Genomic DNA, 23,229 nt, shown 5'->3' on the forward strand with positions numbered 1-23,229 from the left:
GCTCAGAACTGTCATAATTCGCAATCAGAAATATTTTGAAAAATAAGATACTAAATCAAGCCCTAATGATTAGAGCCTAGAATGATACTTTGAATGTTTAGAAAATAAACTTTCTCCACCCTTTTATATAGTTCTTCCCTCATCTTTGGAAGCATTTGAGGCATACAGAAAATACTTCTGAATATCATGTATTATGAAGCTCAGCAAACTGCAATATGCATGTAACAATATGATAACATGACAGAGTCATATTTTTCTCCTTTTGAATTTGAGTTTCTGGTTCAAAGACCCAGCATTTAGTATAGATGCAACGTTTTAAATTTGAAAGCTAACATACAAATAACTTCAGATCTAAGATTGAATAATTAATGTCAAAACTTCAAAAAAGGCACAAACATGTTCCTCCTGAAAGTCACCAGAACAACCTGAAATTATTTTGATATTACACATCTACTAGAATGGAAAACTAAGATGTTTTGTGACAAAGCAATAACTTTCAAGAACAGTGGTGGAAAAGTTTGAAACATTTAATAGTGTCATAAGCATTTCATTTGGAGTTAAACTTTGTTAGATTTAATATATTTAATATCTTAGAATATTAAATATTAATAACCTGAGTAGGTAAGTTCCGTGGTAGTGCTAGTTGGAGAATGATGGGTTTATTTTACAACAGCTTTTAAGGCCTGGATTTTTTTTTTCCACCTTGCATTAAGATGCAGAGGAAAAAGAGGAAAAAAATAAATCAACTGCTTGAATATTTCACAGAACACAACCCTGTGAAGTTGGTAAGTCTCTCCCTCACCCTTTCTCCATTTTGTCTTTTTACTTCCCATATCCTCTTTCTCTCCAACTAGTCTGTCCCACAGACACCTTCCTTTGCAAATATTTCCAAAAGCAATAAAACTAAGAAGTTTTCTGTTTTGAATAAATGTATAATTTCATTGAAATTTTTCAATCCAGTTAAAGTGTATAGCAAAATTAAGAGGCTTGTATAAAAATGTTTTTAATATCATGATAAAAATCTAGAAGTCACTTTTAAACATTTCCAGGAAATGAGCATATAATAAATTAAATTTAATGTGAAGGACTATGATCGGATGAGATGAAATATGAACTTTTGAAATGCCAATGGATCAGAAACTGCAGCCCAGAAGCCTGCTCTGTCATTTCTCAGAGTATTTCATTCCTTTGCAGCACCTGGCTGCTGTGTCCGTGTTCAGTTGCTCTGGGAAGGCAGAGGCACAGATTTCCAATCACTCTGGCTGGAATAAGTGACAAGTGCAAGAATATCAGAATTCTTAATTATATCTAAAAAGTGGACATATGTCCATGAAAAAAAACAAAAACAAAACAAACAAAACAAAAAAAAAACAAAAAAAAAAAAAAAAAAAAAAAAAAAAAAAAAAACAAACACACCACGTTTCACTGGAAGCCAATTTCAATCTCAGACATTCATCTAGTAAAAAGCTTTCCTTCCTAGTTACAGGAGCAGAACTAGAAAAAGAAATTATCCATATGGGTTATGAAAGATCCTTACTGTGTGTTTCTTGAGAAGCCATGGACCTTCTGCACAGGCAGACTTCTGACTACCACAGTATCTCCTGAGGAACACACGAATATACCACTCTGCTTACTCATAGTTTTCAAAACAGAAATCCTGCTTGTGGTAAACAAACCTAAATAGTCTAAATATATGATGAGTCTGCTTCTTACAGGACCCTGATCTAGCTTTTTTAAGCTTGAGACCTACAAAGTGGATTAGAGGATATTAATTCCATTTTCTTTGTGTGTCTATTGCAACACTGCTAGTTATTTCTGCCTAGTTGCAAAGCTTATTATCCCATTTCAAGTGAGCAAGGGATGTCTCTTTCTCAGGCTGTGCCATATAACTTCATCAGAAGGGCAGTTATCAAGATCACACAAAGAAAATCAAGTAAAATTTACTCCACCTCCCAGTAAGCCAACATTTTAAACTACCAGGCAAAAGAAAATAAAAAGGTCAGACAGATCAGTCTCAGTTCAATTACATCCAAAATGCAAAGTTTGTTTCTGGGGAAATGGTGTAAGCTGAAAGAATCTCATGTGGTGTGTATAAGAAGAACAATAAGAATCTGAATACAAACCACGGAAACGCAGCAATTGAAGATATATCCTTCCCAAAATCACTAGAGCCTCTCCCTGTCAGCAAATGACTTCTACCCATGTTTTTTTTTTCTCAAGTACAGTGCAGTTTTGCACAACCTTGTGTGCACGCACGCCTCCGCGTTCACAGGACGCGGTTTTTCCTCCCCCCTCGGGTCAGATTATACTACGGTAGACTAGATCTCCATCTTCAGACGTTCTTTCTGATGGAAAAAAAAAAGTCAGGTTTGCTCAGTTTCATTTCTTCACTGCCAGCTGTAGCTCCTCTAACAACTCTAAACCACTTCTGTACCTCCCTAGAGTGCATGCTTCAAAGACATGTGGACATCTATCTTGTCATTCCCTTATATCACCTTTGCTTCTCTATATTTTTCTCTTTAGGTTTTTTCCCCCTCTTTCCTCTAAACTGTTTATGCTTATATGTATTCCTAGACAATCTTAATCTGCATTTTTCCTGCAGTGACTTGATAAAACAAGGGCTGCATAACTCTGTGTGTGCAAACATGAAAAACACAGTACCAGGTTGGCTGGCACAGTTGGTAAATACAGACAGAATTCAGCAAATCGTTTCAGCCAAAATTATGATAGGAAAAAGGATGTCTGTCATTGAGAAAGGTGAAAAATTTCACTCTGACATTTTCTAAATTAAAAAAAAAAACCTCTATATTTCAAACTTACATTTATAAACGTAGGCTACTAAACCAGAAACAAACAAAAAAATTAACCACTCTTCCAAACCAAGTAATTAGCATTTGAAAATTAAATGCACAAAATGTTTCAATCCAACTTTTTTTTTTCTTTTGGTATGCTTTATTTCCAAAATGAGAAAGCAGAGCCTTATTTAGACATACACACACACCCCCAACTATGGCTCTTTTCCTCTCTTTCTTTAGTTGATTAATCATATATTCTACTCAGAACTACACCTGCTACTACTCCAGGGGCAAACTCTCCATCATCCCAGGATGTGCTTAGGCTGTGATGTAGTGTCTCTCTGTTGGCATCCAGCATGGCATGGCATTCACTCAAAAGGTTAAAAAAGTACTAAATATGTTTCTTTTCTTTCTTTTCTCCACCCCTAATATGTTTATTTTTATATCCTTGAGTGTTTTCATTATCTCTGCTTCTAGTGTTCCATTTGCATTTGTTTGCATTTATTTTAGGCTGCTTGTATTTCTAAAGGTATAATTTATTTGTGTCACTGAGAGCTTCAACTCTTGACTGTTTGGGACAAAATTCAAATTTTGGATACCTCACCCATAGAACTCAACACGACCAAATACTGATTTCGGGGTTCAAGGATCAGCCATTAGTCTGCTAAATTAACAAAGCCAAAGCAAACAAAACCAAATCAGCCTCATTTAACATAACCAGAGAAAAAGCAAAACATGAAAACCAAGGGGAACAAAACAACGCAAAGTATGACTAATTCTTAATTACCTAGCACTGCAATTTATATACCCCCAAGTATAGTTACAGCAACAAGATGCGTGTGAAATGTTCCTGTTCTCATTTAAATACTTCTAAACACCACCACATGTTTGGAGCACAAGAGTTATAACACAGCTGATGTACAGACTTTTTTACCTCACCTTTCCAGTAGACTTTGTTCCTTTCCAAATGCAAAAATAGCAGATAGTCCAAGCAGCAAGGAGGCACAGTGCAAGTTCCCAGCGAAGATTTCCAATGTGTTCAATTCCATCAGATATAGCTAGAACCCTTCGCCTTCCAAGAAAAAGATAATAATATTGAAGCAAAACAGCACTACATATAAAACACTGGGCTAAAACCAAATCAGCTTCAACCAAGGAAACTCCTAATTACTGACTACTGAAAATGCACCATGCTAAGATAGAAGAGACAAGAGGAAAAAATAGAATATTCTCAGTGGATTTTGCACCTGGTAAAATGTGAGCAAACGTCTAATTTTTTCCAGGACAGTGCTAAAACAAAAGATTTTTAAATAGGTTTTGATAAAGTAAAAGACAAAGGAAAAAAAAAATCCAAATTTCTTTGAATTAATAACTGACAAAAATAAGCCCAAAATAAATTACTTCAATATTATTTTTTTCAGTTTTCCTAGTTTTTCACAATAAAAAGTTCTAACCTTTATCTTTAACTGATAATATTTATTTACATAAGTTTCCTTCTATAATTAAAACTATAATTTTAAAAGTTTTATTGTCCAAAATATCAAACATCATGACCTTTTCCAGAGGGATTTTATTTAGGAAATGCTAACATTAAAAGGTTAATACCTTAAAAACAAACAAACAAACTTTTGTGTGTGTGTGAAAAGTGGTCAGCAAGTTATGTGTTGCATTTAGTATTTGAAAAACTAGCCACTCAGTTCTAAAAACAGAAGTCCTCAGTTGAGGAACACCCCTGAGAGCTCATAGGCTGGAGCCAAAAAAATTGCTAACTTAGTAAAAACTATTAAAGAGAGTGAAGAGTTTTGGCTAAATGATTTTTAAAAACACCCAAGAATTTGGGAAGATAAAAATCAAGTGAATTGTTAGCATTCACACAGGAAAACTGCAGAACGAGGCTTCAGTGCTGGTTTCCAGAAATCTGTGATACCATTTTATTCAAGAGAATAGTTTTTTTTATGTAAGAATGATCCTTTTATCCAGGAGATGTGTGGTCCTTTTACACCCTTTTATTTTTAAATAAACTCTCAGATTAAACAAAATGTAAATTATTTACCAGCCCACAAATAAAAAATGGGTACTCCTGGTTGCATGAAGAGGTTAAAAGCAAGAACAAAATTTTTTTCCTTGAGAACTCAATGATTCCAGGAATTTTCTTAAGATTTTTCAATTCTCTTAAGCATGAAAGAAACCCTATAGAGAATTTCAAAACTTTTTTCCAGAAACTCAAGTTTCCAGAACAATCGAAGTATGATTTAACTGGTATGTGAGATCAGAAGTTGATACGGATTTAGATTCCATACATTCAGAGATTTGTAAACACCTCATAATTTTTAAACAACTTAAACCAAGCAATTAACCATTCACTAAGTTATAGACACAGAATAATGCAGTCATTCCTTTTATCAGCTTAATCAAATCTCTGTAGGAACTGGTCACTGCTCAATCTATGTGTTTCCACACATGCATTGAGACACCTGTATACACATTCACATAAAAATTTCCAACATTCAACCTTACCTAAATTATCTTGGCAAAATTTTCTCTGTAACCTGTACTCCGTGTTACGTATACAACCTCAGAGACTCCTGACTTGTGTTACCCTTCCTCCCAGAGATGTGGCGAATAAAAAGCAAATGAACTGAATTTCACAGCTACTCTGATAGAATTAAAAGCCCTATAATAATCTATTACATCTATTATTAAACTGCATATAGTTATACAAATAACCTAAAATTATTTCTTGTAACTAATTATAATAAGAGTTTTGCACAAAGTTATAAAAGTCCAACCTACAATTACCCATTTGAAATTAATTTTCCTTTTGCAAATTATTCACTCATTGCCCAAGGCAATCCATTCAAGGAGAATAAGGTATGAAAGAAATAACTAAATAAAGAAAATAAACAATTGTTGGGGTTATCTAGGGAGGAATCTGGTCTGGTTCTTTCTGCTTTCACCAGCAGCAGGTTGGGGATGAAGGGAAATGCCTCCACCTGCAGCTAATGATGGAATAGGAGGGAAGAGACATCACAGTTGGTGGGAAAAGAATTTTAATTGTTGTTTTGCTTAGAAAGGTTCTAATTTTTATCTTCAAATGGCACACCACATTCAAATTAATAGTAGGTTGTTAAGAGGAGAATGAATACTAAGCCATGAAAACATACAGTCAAACAAGAAAAACTGTTTGTGTTTAGGCCACAATAACTGTGAAATGAAAACAGTTTTAATTTAGCTTTATTTTCACTGCAAAAATGAATACATTTACCGATGTTTCAATCAAGACTTTTTGTTTAATATACGTGGTTATTTGGTTGATATTTACGTACGTGCACACTTAAAGATAAGTAGCATTTCTGTTCCAAAACGGGGAAGTGTGAACATACACAAGGTGGCTGCAATAATGCAAATCAATGCCACGGAGAAATCCATGAGGTTGTTCAGATGTTGGGTGCTGCAGAGCCATGGTAACACAGCCCTCTGCCCAGGCTAAATATTCCAGGTAGCTCCTGGCCTGTAACACAGAGCACGGACAGAGCTGTGCTGCTTTGGTACACGAGCTAACCAGTTCAGACAGCCTGGGACCTCTCTGCTAGGCTGTTCTATCACATAGGTAAGAACTTCATGACAAAACTTGCTAGAGGGCAAACCCCCAGCAAGAAGAATGGGTCCCTGGAAGATTGGCAAACTTAAGGGTAGCTGGCACCTTCCTTGCTTGAAGACCTGTGCATGTCTACATGGATGATGAACTGCACCACACAAGTTGCTACTCCCCATGAATGCCACCTGCCTGGTCTCATGGTACCTTTCAGTGCTAATATGTCCTGCCAACAGTCATGTACAGAGCTACAGTCACTCAAATTCTAGATCCACAAATGTGTCAACTGAAATATAAATCTTTATTCTGCTGTCTTGTGGCATGGTGGCAGAACTGTGTGCTGTGGGAGAGACACAGGAAGCTTTCAATAATAATTCCACGGTGGTGCCATCACACTGCAAAATAATGAGCATGGTGGAAGTATATGACTGATACATTGGCGCACTCAGGAGTCCAGCAGAGCTTGGAGAATTACTTCAGACTTGCACCATAATCCACAACCAACTGTCAAAGCCATGCATTTCAGCAGCCAGTCACTTGCCTTACTATGCTGTTCTTCCTTAACTGCAGAACAACTTCTTCATAAACAAATGTTACTTCTCTCTCTCTCATGGCTAGAATGTTTCACACACCAAAAGACAGCTTTCCCCTAAGAACACAATTCTCGGTGAAGATGTGAAATGAAGATTTTTAAGAGCCAGCAGTTTCAGGAAGCTGTCTGCATAAAGTCAATGCTCAGTGTTTTCTACATGCTCTGTGAGAAGCCTCCAACAGCAGACACCCCTACCTTACCCACCCATCTTGACCCAATTCTTTTGTAAAGAGTGTCACAGAAGGTAAATGACAAATTAATGGCCTCAATACAATTATATCCCTGCTGCTTCAATTTAAAAAAAGATTCATGGTAACTTGAACTGTTAGCACCATAATGAGTATTTAAATATATTGAAGTGCTGTACATTGTTTTGTATTTTCTTTGTTCATGCAGAACAAAGGTTTAATGTTTCCCTTAGAAGTAAGCAGCAACCAGTCCACAACATATAATTAAGCTATAACATACAAGATATGCAAAGAATAGATCCATGGAAGAGAAGGTCTTGCTCAGAGGCCAGCAGTGATTTCCTCAGCAGGCACAACGTCGCTCTCCCTAATACTGGTGTCTGAAACCATCAGAAGCAAGAGATGCAGCTTTTGGAAAGGAGGCATTCAGAACATGAAATTCTTCTCACAAAGCCTCAGTTCAGTCTGACTGTAGATACCCTCCTAGTTGCTCTTATTCTTTTATTGTTCAACTTAAAACTAAAAGGCGGAACGTTTAAAAAAATTATTCTCCCCTGCATTCAAGAAGCAAGGCTGATGTGTTCAGGGCTCAGAAGATGACAGAGTTGATCACAGCTTCTTGCTCCTCAGCAGTTCAGCTTCTATCTCAATACTGCCATGCTTACCTAAATCCCAGACAACAAAAAATAGAGACAGTGTGGCTAGTGTTTTCCTCTTCCTCTCTTACCGCTGCAAGTCCCATGTACCTTGTTCTCCTCACCTTTTAATGCAAGGAAAGACAGAGAAAGAACAAGAGCAGTAAAATCAGCCCCGAATGTGATATTCTGTTTGGAAATAACAAGCTTTTGAAAAAGAGAAGTGCTATAGCAACATGCCCAGGAACAACCAACTCTGTGAAGGTTGTTTGCATTCAAGTTTCATCACTGGTGATTGCACATACCAAAGCAGAGCAAAAGAGAGTAGTTTCTTTACGTCACATAATTGATGCAGATTGCAACAGGAAGAGGTTGTGAACGCCTCATGGATCTCATAAGTGAAATAATTGTCTATCTAACAGAGGGCCTCAGTCGTACCTTAAGTATCCCCTGGTCCTGTAAAACAAGACAAAGGGATTCCAAGACAAACTGCAAACTCATAATAATTTTATATTCCAATTATCAGATGATATTAAAAGTAAAAATTAAGAATAGTAATTTTCTGAGCACAAAGAGCCCTAGTTAGATAACTCATAAGCTCTATAGTCTCAAGGAAGCCACTGGAGATAACAAAGCTAATTTATAGAACTGAAGTATCAAGAATCAACAATCTAACTTAAGGGATGAGTTCAAGACATTTATTTGTGGAAAAAAAAAAAAAAACTTTCATCTGTCAAATCTGAATATCCCAGGAAGAATTAGAGTGCTGGTGGCCAGATGATGTAGCACAGGATCCTGAGTTCAGGAAGGTTATGTAATGTGTTTTTAACAAATGAAAGTTTCCAGAAATGATCATACAATTAAGGAAACCAAAAAAATCAACAACAATACTGACAGAAGAAAGCCCAAGAACCTGGAGGACCACTGTAGCTTCCAGCACAGCACACTGGAGGTAGCTGCAAGTAACCAATAGAACTACTATAGAATGTAAGGTCACTAGTTAGTACAAAATACTTAAAGCAGAGTAACTGAGTGTATGGAATTTGCTGCCAACAACTTTACACTACATGAAACTTTATTTTAAAAGATTGGCATGACACAGAGACCTGAAGATACAAACAATGAGCTATTTTTGGATCTCATTGAAAATAGAAACTGATGTGGAGTTTTACAAGATTTATTGTAGGTATTGAGTTTGGTTCTTTGTTGTTGTAGTAGTTTTGGGGGGGTTGTTCTGTTTTTTAAAAACACACAGCAGTTCAATTTCTTGAACCAACCAATAGCCTGGGAAAGAAGCCAGGGGACTGGTGGCACTTGAGCATCTTGAACAGAATATTGAGGGGGAAAAAGCTCCACTGGTATTAAAGTTAATTTGGAATGCAAAGGTTAACTCAAACCAGAGTACTGGTTTTAATTCAGTAGCCACAAGCTATTAATTCTGCAGCATTTTTCTTGTAAACAGAAAATTTAATTTAAACCAGAGTAGATTTGTGATACGTCTCACACCCAAAGACACACTGTGTTTGAAGGTTTCACTACTTCTAGTCACACAAATATAGCTTAACTAAACCTTATCGAAGAAAGATTTTTTCCCCCTTTTTTTTCCTATGCATAACAGAAAAAAAAAAAAGTTACCAGAACCTAATGAGTACAAGATAAATTCAAGTAGTATAGGACATATCTGAAGGGCAGCATTCTTTAGGTTTCCTGTTAGCTGTCAGAAATGCTGATGTTCAGTCACAAGGGTATTCACAGCTAAAGAAAAAAAAAAATAGCATGACATTATTGCTAGTGTACACTTATTCTGGTTACAGCTTATAGTACCAAATACTGTAAGCCCATTTTAAGCTTGCAGTTTAACTTGAACCAAAATATAAGTGGGGATAAAAACAGTCAGGAAAAGATAAAGCCATGGAAAAATTTCAGCATACTTTAAGTATGCACAAAATAATATACTGAGCAAGAAACTAGACAGAATACAAAGACCTTTTGCTACCTACATTCCAGAAACATACTGTTGCTAATGGTTACCTCTGTTATTTCAATTAACATCACTGCAGGCACATGCCCTACTAAAATGTAGAAAGATAAAATCCCACGAGAAGTTTTTTTTTTCATAAAGTATTATATCCTTACTGAAAATACTTTTAATTTGGTTGAGAATGTACTAAAACACCTTTCAATGTAGTAATTCAGTATATCTGACAGGAAGAAGGGCCCCTCTGTAGTTGGAGTTGCTGTAGAGGGGCATATTATGAGATAAGTGCTCCTTCTGACTATGGATAGCTGAAAAGTAACCTTTCCATCCAAATCTGAAAACCAACATTTTGAAAGCTTAAGACACAGCATTATTGTCTGGAAGAACACTGCATTTTCCCGGGAAATCGGGCCTTTATTAAAGTGTTACAATGTGCAGAGCTGTACCAGGCTCTTGAATAGAAAGAGGATTAACTACCGCCAACACATTGTTTAAAGGAATGTACCAGGGTACTTATTGCATTATTTCATCATTTGGAAAGCTGAAGAACAGACTCAATCTATTTGAGGAAGGTCCCTTCATTGCTCCAAATCAGAGAGGGGATGGTTCCAAGACATTTTTCTTTGAAAGAAAACCACCACCAAACACCCCCCAAACAGAGGAGGCAGTTTCTTAAGGTCAGTTCTCCTTCTGTATTTGCTCAGCCAGGAACACAGGTGGCAACATCCTTTTTAGTGTGGGCCAGACTCAACCCTCGGAGCATTTTGGGGAATGAATGGAAAATAAAACAATGACACTAAGCAACATAAGTTGCTATTATACAGTGGCCTTTCTTACTACATGGTTTTGTATGCTCCTTCCATCCCTGCAGATTTTTCAGACCAAATCTGTATCTACCTTGTGACCCTTGTTACTGAGCTTCTTGCACAAAAAAAAGGTGTCCAAGTGCCAGTGCTGCACAGATTTCCCATCAGTTGAGTAGAAAAGTATCAATACCATTCAAACACCCTCTATTCCTGCGTTAGAGTGACCCTAAAAACAGTTTCTAACCAAAAATATGTCTTCTTAGCCCATCTTTCCTTCTCTCCTTTCACTTTATACCGTTAATATTCTTCAATCTTTGTGAAAATTTCTTAGTTTATTTTACACCCAAATGCGCTCTAGTATCATGTGCAAGTACAGTTTCTGACCTGCAGAAACTTGAGCAGCTATTAACTGGACTCTGAGACCGGAGGGATTCAGATTCCAGAGTACCAGAATCCTCTGTGGCTGCCTGAACTGCCAGGCCAGAGAGCTACAGGCATCCGTCTGCAGGGAGACAATCACGCTGTGGATTGTTGCACTGTCAGACCCTTATTCAACTAGTTAGCAGTCACAAAATCAGCCTCCTTCGTGAGACCATAATGATTGCAGTACTTCCAGACACGCTGGAAGGCTGAGATGCTTGGCAGGAACAGAGCAAATTAAAAAAAAATTACATTCTTTTTGTCACAGTGATCAGAGGCAGCTGCTTATCTAATGCATTTGTGACATGATTCACTGATGAGAGCGTGGCCATCCACACACCTATAGAAATGGCTCAGGAACAGCTATTCTAAGTTTTTTCACCACCAGCAGCATTTGTTCTCTCGTCTGAACCACTGTGGCTATAACACTGACAGAGAATCTTAATAAATGAATGCTGAGGCTCACTTGATCCTGCACCCTTCCTAGAGTCTTTCCTCAAGTCAGTGCTCCTCAACTCCTGTGATTACAAGCAGCCTCAAAGGATCTCTTGGGTCATGGAACACCTCCTTTTGTTCTGTTAGAACACTAAGCTGTGCTGGATAGCACAGAAGCTTTCCTGTACTGAAATATCTTTCAGGGAGTCAAGACATTTCCCTGTGGCTGTCTAATCTTCACTAATTGTTGTCTAATTTGGAAGAGAGTTTATCCAGACTGCACAACTCAAAGTGGAAAAGGAACAGCTTAGGAGAAACAAAAACTTTTAAAGAATGTTTATTTTAGTAACAATACATAAACATACAAGCAGTGATACTTCAGAGCGGGCTCAATTGCTTGAGTCCGTAGTCTCTAGGCTACTGACCAGACACACTATAACTCACAAAGCAAGGATCAATGGCTAAGGGAAGGTGAGTTCACCACAATTACATGCTTTCACCTCTCTTTGGAGACAGAATGGTTTTCTCTCAGAGTTAAAAAAAAAAAAAAAAAAAAAAAACCACACAGTATACAAGAAGCTAAAGATTTGTGATAGTGTATTTGGCTGGCAGAGGGGCTGGAACTGGGTGATCCTTGTGGTCCCTTCCAACCCTGACAGATTCTGATCTATCTTAGCAGAGGACTTTAGAGCCCTAATGGCTCAATGGTTGGACTTGATGATCTTGGAGGTCCCTTCCAACCTAAATGATTCTATGATGCTATATGACAACTTCTGATAACAGTACTCTGACAAACTTACAAACTCTAAGCGGAAGGTCAAAGGATATAAAGCTCTACAAAAATCAACAGGCTAGCAGTTTACTTTGTAAACTCAGGACTTTTTGCTAAAAATATATATGTTACATATAGGACAAGGTAAGAAAAAAAATTATCCTTCAATAAAATGAACCTAAAAAGAGTCTTCGTATTACTTGCCTAGTTAATTTATTGCTGTATTTATTACTCATACTGTTTTCCCTGGTTTCTCTTCTCGGGCCTAGTTCATCATCTCTTGATGCAAGAAAGTGTACGGAATGAAACAATATTGTCCTAGGCACTAGGTATAGCAACATCCTATGTACCAGGTATATTGAAGCTAGGAAATGTTTTTCAGTTTTAAAGCATAAACCAAACATCCTGTTCTATAATTCACATGATGATACATCAAAAGGTAACTGCCAAATAAAATAAAGGAGACTTTGTGAGCTTCCCTGAGTGAGCAACAGTCAACAGAATGAAGAGAAGTTCTTTTTAGAAGATAATTTATCTGATACAGGACTTTGAGGAAAAGAGTGGAAGACCTCTCCCTCTAACAGGAGCAGAACATGTATTTCAACAAGGATAACTCTTAAAATTGTAAGCCCCAGCGTATAATATATACTACATACTACTCCTATACTACATTTAATATACACTGTATTGCCTAAACGAATATCAAAATTTAGCAAAACATATGTCTTAGGTTGCATATTAAATTGGTTCTGATCTTACTTGCATTCACATTATACAATCTCAAGCCTAAGCAGAGTGAAGGAGACAAGTGTTCAGAAGATGCCCTGCATGACTGGTTAGTCCACGAACCTTCCTGTGGCTGACTAACCCATGGTGCTCTGGTTACATGACAACAACATGGGAAAACCAACACTGATCATGTTAATAACATATAGAATCATAGAATCGGTTTGGTTGGAAAAGTCCTTTAAGAGCATGAAGTCCAAGCATCAACCCATCACTGCCAGGTCACCACTAAACCATGTCCTTCAGCACCACATCAACATGTCTTTTAAATCCCTTCAAGGGCTGGGGACTCCACCACCCCACGGGGAAGCCTGTTCCACTGCTTAACAACTCTCTCACTGAAGTTTTTCCCAATATCCAAACTAGACACCCCCTGGCACAACTAGAGGCAATTTCCTCTCACCATGTCACTTTTTACTTGGGAGAAGAACAAATCTCTTTGAGAAAGAAGAGATCTTAAAAGAATGGATTTTTTCCCCCTTTAGATTCTAACATTTAGGAAACTAAAAATGGAATGGTTGTGTCAGTTTCTTTTTTTCCAGTGCAGCAGCACGGGAATCATTGAGACACCTCCCGGAAAAAACATGGATACAACTGCAAATTTGAACAAAGGTAATTTTCCAGTGTATTTGTAGCAGATTTAGTCACTAAAAGCGTATATTCTTTGAAATAAGAGCATAGGTGCTGAGCTCTCACTGGAAGTCAACATGAGCTGACACATTCACTTTTCTGAAAAAGTTCTCTATCTAGAACTGACAAAGGATATAGAATCTGTGTTCGTACAAACCTCTCTAAGTTTTTATGCACACTCCAAAAATAATATATCTCTAGGTTTCTAAAAGTATTTCAAAATAATTCTTGGCAGCTATTGTTGGATACCCACTTGTATTCAACTTTCAGTTCTCGATGAGTAGAAAAATATATTTCAGCTTTTATAAGATAATCTATAGTTTAAAGAACCCATAATAAAATTCACTCAAACACTAAGAATTCCCTCCTGGAAATCCATTTAATTTCACACTTGGCTTTTCTTTTAAAAAAAAAAAAAAAAAAAAAACCAAAGCGCATCAGACAATTCCCAGTACTCACATTAGAAAGAATCCCTCCGAGCATTATGCTTAGCTCTGAAATATTTACTTATTACAGTAGTTTCTGTGGCCTACACATATCAGAACGAATTATTCTCAGTTGAGACACATTTGCTGCTGTTCACCCTAGTTCCTTCTTCTTAACATCCTGATAGGGTTGAATGCTGCTCCATTTATTACCCATTTTTACACTTCTCACCAAATTAAAAGGTAAGATTAAAATCTCATTAGTAAATTCTCTAAAATTTCTAGTACTGCTTGCAGATAATGACTCATATTTCTTGAGTCTTTCCCTGCCTCATCAAATCCAGTCCTTAAGTTATCTGCATGTGATATGACACTACTGGGTATGGATACATATTGCTTTTAAATTTATTTTTATATGTGTGTGCTTGTGCATATCTATAGCAAGAGACAGTGACGGATAAAAACAGAACCTCCCACTTCTCCTCTAGCCATTCCTGACCTATTTTTTTTCAAACTTCTTTCAGTGAAGTCATGGCAACTTCTTAACCAAGTATGAGGAGTTTAATCCTGTCAACAACTTTTATGTACTGTTCCATCCACCTCTGCTCTATAGTTTCTTGGTACTCTCTCAAAATATTCAATGACTCCTTCAGTCTTTTTGCAGTTTTCCCCCTACTCCTCTCTGAAGAAGTTGTACAGTGACAAAAATCTCCTTTTTATTCACCTTTTGAGTGACATAGATTAGTTCACCACAAAGCAGCAGCTGTGACCTGAAAGCACCTAGAATAAATGTAAGCCAAAGTGATGGCTCTCAGAATTTGTGCTGAGCTTTTTATACTGTTGGTAGACTTCTATTGGGTTGTTCACTCAATTATATGTTCATAAAATGAGAACTAAAAACTGTGAACTGTTCCATGATTTTGTAAAATAATCCTTCATAGCATGCTCCTGGATACAAACTCATGTGACAAATGAGTGATGTAAGCTCTTACCTCTTCCACACAGAACAGGTCAACATGAAACCATTACCTGACTGGCCAAAAAGAAAAATGTATTTAAAAAATAACTGACACTCACTGGCCCTGTATTAAATTCTAGTTATGAAAAGAAATGAAGAAGTGAAACTGCAAAGGAGCAGGGGCACCAGGCAGTAAAGAATAGTTGATAGGTCAAAAAAGAAAAAAGAAAACTGTTAATGTGCAGGAGCTACTGTGGGAGATCCCAGGTCCTTTTTCCACATTTACAGCTACTGGGTCTTCATAAAATACCACTCTCCTGTAGCACTTGCAATTTTCAGTGTGATAATTATATTCAGATAAATTTTAATGGCTCAATTTTTTTTTTTCCCCCACTAACACCAGCATTCAGAAGAGTTGAAATCATTAAAAAAATAGCTGTTGAAGGGACTTTGGGAAGATAGTAATTTCCCTGTCCACACAGAGGACAGCTGCCTACATCATTGCTTCAAGCCCTGCACTGATTGATATTCTGTAACCCTTGTAGGCCTTCCATAGCAATATTTAGTAAGGAATGTTAAATATTCCTCATTATTAAAATTAAATATTGTAATTTAATGATAATATTTAATGACTCAGGAAGTCCTCCTGACATTGCAAATAAATTTTGTTGCTGCCATATAAGAATAGAGTGGAAAATAGTGAAAAATGTACAAAAAAAAAAAAATAGGTGTGGGTTTTTTTTCCCAGTCTGTGTTCAGTATATTTTTTTTGGACAGCAAGAACCTCTGCTTTGAGAATTTAATTTGACAAAAAAAAACCAAAAAAAAACAAACAAAAAGAAACTAACAACAAAAAAAAAAACCACACCAACAAAACCACAACAAAAAAAAAAAAAAAAAAAGAAAAAAAAAGAAACCACCCTTTGTGGTAATGCCTTGAATGTACAAAGCCATACTTCGGAAACACTTTTTTTAAAGTGTGTAAACCTTTTTTTAATTTTAATTTTGTGATGATACTTCTTCAAGAGCCAAAAATAGATACAGGCTAGCTTAATTTCACAGAACTATTTGCTTCATGCAGTACCCATGCTGAGATAGCCAAGAAGTAGATGAATGTACCTCTTGTTTAATATTCTTTTCAGAGTTACTTGAGTATTTCTACAATTCCTTGCACCAACATCCTTAAGATTCCCAGCTTCAATACAGGGAGCAAATCTAATGGGCACATTCTTGTACAGTTGAAAACTACAGTCTATTTTTTACCAAGCCACATGCATACTTAAAGGATTCCTAACTTATTGAAAAAATACATTTTAGATGAGTTCCATGCTATTTGTTTGCACATCTAGTCTTGCAAATCCTATTCCCATAGTGAGCTGGTGGAAAAACTACTTGTTGGGGTGGGCAACCTTGTGAAATACGGCAGTGACTTTTCAGCTTGTCCTGTGCAAGACCCCTCTCTTCTTTAAGGGAGTTACTGAACTAGACTAATTGCTTTTAGGCAGTAATTACTACCAACTGTATCTCGCTTTTAGTTCTCTAGAAGATTTAAACGTTTGCTTAGACACAAGTGTAGGAGGCTATAGCCTAATAACTCTTAAAGGAGGGGATTAACTCACTTTTGCATTTGCACAAAACCAGACATAACTGAAAGGAGTCCTTTCAGTAGAGGTCTTCTCTTATATAGCAAGAAAAAAAAAAAAAGAAAAAAAACTTAGGAGAAACCAAGTCAAGCCCTAGCAAAAGCTAGGGGAAACATACCTGGTTCTTTTGGCATGTTCTGCAATAGTCTTCATTGGCCAAGCTTGTCATGGCACAACTAAGGTCTTGCTATTTTGGACTTTTTGCCTTTTTTATTTTAATTTCCTTGCAAGCACACTGTGCTTCTCTCAAATGTTTCCTTCCCTACAATAACTATAAGTGTGTGTATATATATATATATATACATATGTCATGTCATCAAGCACACAGTCCTGCATGAACAACAGTAATGAAAACACCCTTAATGTTACCAATTCTTAAAAAAAGGTTTGGCATTCTTCAGCAAAAAAGGACATCTGAGCCAACAGTTTCCAAAGGTCACACCTTTAAGCACGTCACTCTGCTCCTTCTACATGTTTTTCAACTTTGGTACAAAAAGGTAAACTTTCTTTTTGCAAACATTGCATGTCAAAAACTTTCCCAAATTTTATCATAGAAACCAATCAAATTCTGCAAATTAAGTAGTAGATAGTGAAATAAATATTTTATAAAGCATATCTGAAATAACAGTGTTAGTCTAAATAACTAGGAAAATAAAAGATAATATTTGTTCATGCTACCTACACAATCAAAGAAAAGTTTATTACCACCTTAAGTACCTACAATTAGTGAAGAGGAGTTTGTAACTTTAAGTTACATTTTAAAATTACATTTAATTACATTTAAGTTATATTTGTTACATTGAAAATTGTAACATTTTGAAAAGTAAATTTAAAAAAATAAAGGTGCGTATCCTAATACCATATTTTTTATTATATAAAACTTTTCCATTATAATATCTGGTTTTCAGATACAAATATATTTATTCAGACTTACTGTTTAACAAAAGTTTTAATTATAATTAGCTCCAAAAATGTGAACAATAACTTTTGGCAGCACCCAAAACAGAGGCATAGGAAGAAATATTTATTGCAACAACCTGACAGCCTTATTATTGAAGAAAAAAGAAAAGCACACATTACCAACAGACTTCACTGGGATACAGCTAAAATCTTCTGAGATGTCTCTGTCAAAATGCTCCAATACTGCACACTTGCCAACTTTGCAAAATTTGCAGAATGTAAAGGGGAAAAAAAAAAAAAAACCAAGCACACACCTGGAGACCAGGAAACAGGGGGACCTGAAGATCAATTGAACTGAAACTGTCTGGACAAGGAGACCAGCATTTCTCCCACTAGCAGACAGGTCTAGGGGAGGAAGAGAAGCAGTGAGCAGAAGAAAGAGCAGCGTGATTAGCTGGCCAATGAATTTAGAGATGAGATGGAAAATGTTTAGGGAGACTGGAGACCAGTGAGCACCCATCCTGAAACTAGATGGAAGTTAAAAGAGATTGGCAACTGGCTGGATAAAATGACTGGGACTAAATGTCTGGAGGTAGGAAGCAGTAACACACCTGATTTAGGGAGAAGCCAAAGGACAATTTGACTTGCCCAGGAAACTGCGATAAATTACAACATAAAGAAGTGACAGCGGTGGAAAGTATATATGGGAATTGAAGGACTGGATGTAATCCTAGGGAAGGATACTAAACTGGATAGTTGTGGTAGGGATGCCAGGCAGGCACTAGGATGGACCAGGGAGTAACAAATCAACTGAGGAATTAAGACAAAAACTGAGATAATTCATCAGTGTCCCAGAAGCATGCTACTATTTAGGTTCCCTCTGAATAAATCTTTTAAAGTGTCTGGGACCAAGATTAGAAACGTGGGGAACAAAGAGGTGAATTGTATAAACAGAGAGAAGAGGCTAAGGCAGGGAATGAACAGTCAGAAAGCTCTCTCATCATGCTGGAAACCCATACTCGTAGCCCTCCTCTACCTGAAAGCTTGGGAAGCTTTCCACCAAGAGAACTCCCCAGCTATGAAGCTTCCTGCTATTCTGCAGTAGGAGGATTCAGAAGAAGCTTTCATTCTCTCCTGCTAGTATGATTAAATAATTATTGGCATAAAGACTAGAACTGGATGGTCTAACTATTAACCTATAAAGTATCAGAATAGCCTCCCCTCAATCTTTCTTGTCCTCAAGCCTCTACTTTGACCTAAACCATCTAAACAAATACTGAGACAGTGGGAAAACAATCCTGTAAACTTCTGGCCAAGGCAAACACCAAGCAAGATGTTAGCATCCCAGGGTATAATTTAACATGATAATTTAACTGTTACACAAAGTAGAGCAAGTTCAAGAGAAGACATTTCGACCGCACACAGAACACATTCAAGAAAGTGGAATAGATGTATTCAGCTTCTTGAAAACAAAATACAATGAATAGAGACTTCTAAATACTGAGGCATTGGAGTAAATGTGACAAAAATTTACCATGTTTTTTTTTCCAAATAATCCCCTTAAGTTTTCAAAGTGTACAAAATAATATATTTTATTCAGAATTAAATAGCAAATACTTATTTCAATACTTCTTATTTAACTTATTTTAAAATGTTAGTGTCACCAGTCACTATCTTTCCCTCAGTACAAATCTGACTTGTGTACAGTTTTGGGTTTTTTATTTAATTGAATTAAAATTTGTGCAACCCGAACACTAAATCATATCAAAAAATGTCTTGGCCTTCTCATACTTCACACTTTTACTCTCTCTGTAGCTCAAATCCCTTTCTGTAAAATGGGAATTATTTGACCTTATTGAGATTTTATGACCATAAATGAACATGTAAATAATCAAGAAAACTATGATTGCAAAGCCATCAACAACATAGCACCCTATGTATCCTTGATTAAATGAACTTTGTCAGCAAAGCAGGAACCTAACAATAAAGAGAATATAAAACAAACAAAAAAATTAACAAAGAGAAGAACAAAATATTGAATACCTGCACAGTGTTTGCTGCCTATCTGTCCTTTAGCAAGAGCAAAGCAGATCTATTGAAAGAAAATTGTAGGCAGTGATTCAACTAAAGATGAGCATATTTATAAAATGTGAACTTGAAATCACAGAACCTCACTCCTAGTATTTCCTAATACTCAAATACCTGACTTTGTAACTTTTAAGGTCTTTTTTCTCTCCACAGTAAAACCATTGTGTACAGTGTTCAAGATAAAAATCCAAACCAATAGAAGTTCATCTGCCTTGTTTGGGGTAGCATTTATCCCTCAATATTATGAAATTGGCTTGGCTGACGTCTATCCCACTTACTTCTTTCAACTGAAAACAGGCAAAGTCAGTGGTTTTAAGGCAAAACCAGATATAGAGCTCGTGTGACACCGAACAAAAAGCAATTTTCACACGGCCTCTTACGAACTGAACAGAAACAAGCAAGTTTGGCACAACTCAGTGTTCTACAAGACATGCACAAAGGACCTACTTCTGAGAGGTGTTGAAGGTCTCTGGGTACTGAGCCCTGCAGGATCAGCCCCAACTTACTAATGACTTCTCATAGGGTAGAGGGGAATAACCACAATGTGACTCTTGCAGTCATTTGCAGCCTGAATGAAACAGGAAAAACTCTTTTTGATTTTTCAAGGAAAGTGTTTGTGCCTTTTCCTTTTTGATGAGAACAGACCCTTTTCTTTTCCCTAGAGAAAAAAAAAAATGTTTTTTTTCTCACTTGGCTTTACTTGGAGATGCTAAGGAAGTGTCACCCCCTCCAGAGAATGACAGGCCAACAACTAGACCTCCTTTAACAGAGGACTAAGTTGTTGATATACAGCCAATAAAAAACTATTGAGGTGGAATCAAAACCGTGGGTCCTCTGTCTGTCCAGCTCCCTTCCCAGGCACTAGAAACCTCAAATTCCTGACCATGGTGACAGACTGGAGGAACAGCCAAAAGAGCATACAGACATGGTTCCTGCCCCTCATACCTGCTAGACCATTTTCTCTCCTAGGAAAGCATATAGAATGATGCAGTAGAGTATCTTCTCCTCTCCATTCTGCATCCCAGGCTGTAAATATAACCTCATCCATGGCCACAGATCTTTCACAGGACTGCTTTAACATGTGTGAAATCATCCACACCTCTACTATCTATGCAGTTACCACTATTAACTCTTTAAAGTCCGGACACTGAAAATTTCATGTGCTGAACCTTAAAATTATGATTTAATCTTTCTGAAGAAAATTTTTTTTCCTAAAATCCTTATTCAATTCATGCAGCTAGGATGAGAGAAACATTGTAAGTGGTAGTTAACTGGACAGTCTCGGAATGCTGGGCATCAGTATGAAATGGAAAGTGAAGTTTCAGGCTCCCACCTGCCCTTCTTCAGAGCACAGCATCAGAGAGTTTGAAGAATAAAAAGTGAATTTTGATCAATTCAGCTGCTTACCTTAGAAAACTATATACACAGATGGAATGTGAAACTTCTTAAGGCTAAGGCTTCCAAGTTTTTTTTTTTAAAGTAAGGTAAAAAAACCTTCAGTCTCCTAATTTCTCCCAGAGTTGTCAGCACTGATACCTGTAGTCAATGGCAAGTCTATTAACTCAAATGAAGTCTTAAAACATTAACAGAAATAGACATTTTGAAGCAGGAAAACCAGTAAAGAGGGTTCAAACTCCCAGACTTTGCTTACTACTCCCCCATCAGGAACAGACCACTTTCACTGTATAGCTACAGATACGTAGTTATCAATTGCAGGCACAATTACAATGACCTTGTTTTGAGGTGCTTGGACATACAATGAGATTCTTCTGAGTATACCAAAACAGAAATAGTATTTAGGACCTACTGCAGTACTTATGTCTAAAGCTCTTGATTTTTTTTTTTTTTTTTTTTAAAAAAAAAACAAACAGTCCATCCAAGAAAATTAACAGGCTTTCACCCTCTGTGTGATCCAGCCATCAATGCTGGTAGAAAATGTTAAATTGTCAAAGGAAGTGAGTGTATACCTGCTAGAGTACAAGGAAATGGTATCCTCTGAACAGACTTGAGGAAAGGTAACTATCGGTCAGCATGCCAGAATCACTTTGTAGCACCACAAAGTATCCTCTCAGTCATCACCACACTTGGATGACTTGCTGTTGGGCTTCAGCAATAGCTTTAGTAGTCACGTCTGCAGAAGCAATAAAAGCTACAAATACTTCAGCACAGAGGTTGAAGTCTTTATTTACAATCCTCAAACCAGCTGAGGATTTAGATTTGTCTCTAATCCAATAATTAAGGATTGAGCCTTCTAGCCTAGATGAGGGAGAAGACCTAGTAGTCCTAGTTCAACAGGGGAGGAAAAAAAGCAGAATTAAAGGCACCCTTTTGTGCTTGGTATATTCATTTACACACAAGCACACACACAACCAAATCCAACTCATGCCCCTGCTACTAACCTCTGCTGGCATTTACCTCATGCCAGTCTAGTCTGCTGTGTGATACACAGCAACCTGTATATTCCTCAGCATTACTAAGGCTTGAACTGAGAGCACTAGGCTTGAAAGAAACACACAGCACTGCTAGAACTGACGTTTGTGTAAATACCGAGTCTTCCTCAAGCATTTTTGTTGTGGCTGGGGCTTTTTCCAATTAAAAAAAAAAAATCTGAAGATAATGTGAACACTCCAGAAGACTGTGGTAATGGGGTATTATTATTAAAGAAAAGGTGTAACATCAGCCTGACAGTTTATACACTGTTCAGTTCTACATGTAAATGAGATCACATACAGTAAGCAAGCAGGATCACTATTCACAATAATTACCACTAATTTGCAGGAAAAAAAAAAATCTACAAAAAAATCCACAAAATCCCATCCTTTTTATTCCCTCAGCTAACCCTTTACACAATACACTGGCTTTGTGTGGTCATAACTTAGAGGAATTTCAGCTACAGACTTGACATTGCAGAGAGCAAAGTGTAAAGTTTTTCAATGGTGGGGTTGTTCAGAAGAAACCTAGAGCCTCCCTCTTCCCTTCACAGGCATCAACTTAGTTAATTGTAAGGGACCTGCTCATTATGCAAAAGAAATAAGTCCTGTGATTGGTTATTGCAGCAAAGAAGGTTCTCACACACTGTCCACAAGAGTTCTGAAAACAGCAACAAGCATCTTCTCTGTGCAGCCTGCCCTATCAACTTTCCTTTTCCTATTTGTTTTAAAAAGAGCCTTTTAATAAATTTGCAGTTCCTGACATCAGAATTTGTGAAGGAGTAAAGTAACATCATGTGGACAAGACCACTGGCTAAGTGAAATAATTTTTCTGGTAACACTTATCTACAGACCATAAGATAACTTGCTGCACAAATTAACTAGTCTAGTAACATATTTACTTTGTATTAGCTAGTCTGATCTGCACTGGACATCATTACACAAAGACCTCTACTGTGCATTCATGCATTCATATATTTAAGACATAAATTAATTATAATTTTCTCTTCATTCAAATTAGTTATTTTAAATCAAAAATCGGTCCTGCTACTTAGCATTCTTCCACTTCTAGTTTGTCCTGTCTGTTTTAACTTCTGAGGCCATGAGATGTCATACCCACTTAAAATTTAACAGAGCAAATACCTTCCTCAGCA

At 36.8% G+C, this 23,229-nt stretch overlaps 1 protein-coding gene across 1 annotated transcript in view; it reads right to left on the bottom strand.

Moving 5' to 3' along the window:
* Positions 1–3,734: 3,734 nt before the first annotated feature.
* LOC103775780 (sodium- and chloride-dependent GABA transporter 3-like) overlaps positions 3,735–23,229 on the bottom strand; it is a gene marked incomplete at its 3' end in the record, with an annotated part of 27,295 nt that continues 7,800 nt past the window's right edge. Inside the window, exon 5 of the mRNA XM_008943253.1 lies at positions 3,735–3,867. Within this exon, the coding sequence (XP_008941501.1) occupies positions 3,735–3,867 (133 nt within the window). The remainder of the gene's footprint in view (positions 3,868–23,229) is intronic.

Source organism: Merops nubicus, unplaced genomic scaffold (genome assembly GCF_000691845.1).
Source record: "Merops nubicus isolate BGI_N331 unplaced genomic scaffold, ASM69184v1 scaffold44656, whole genome shotgun sequence".
Lineage (NCBI taxonomy): Eukaryota > Metazoa > Chordata > Aves > Coraciiformes > Meropidae > Merops > Merops nubicus.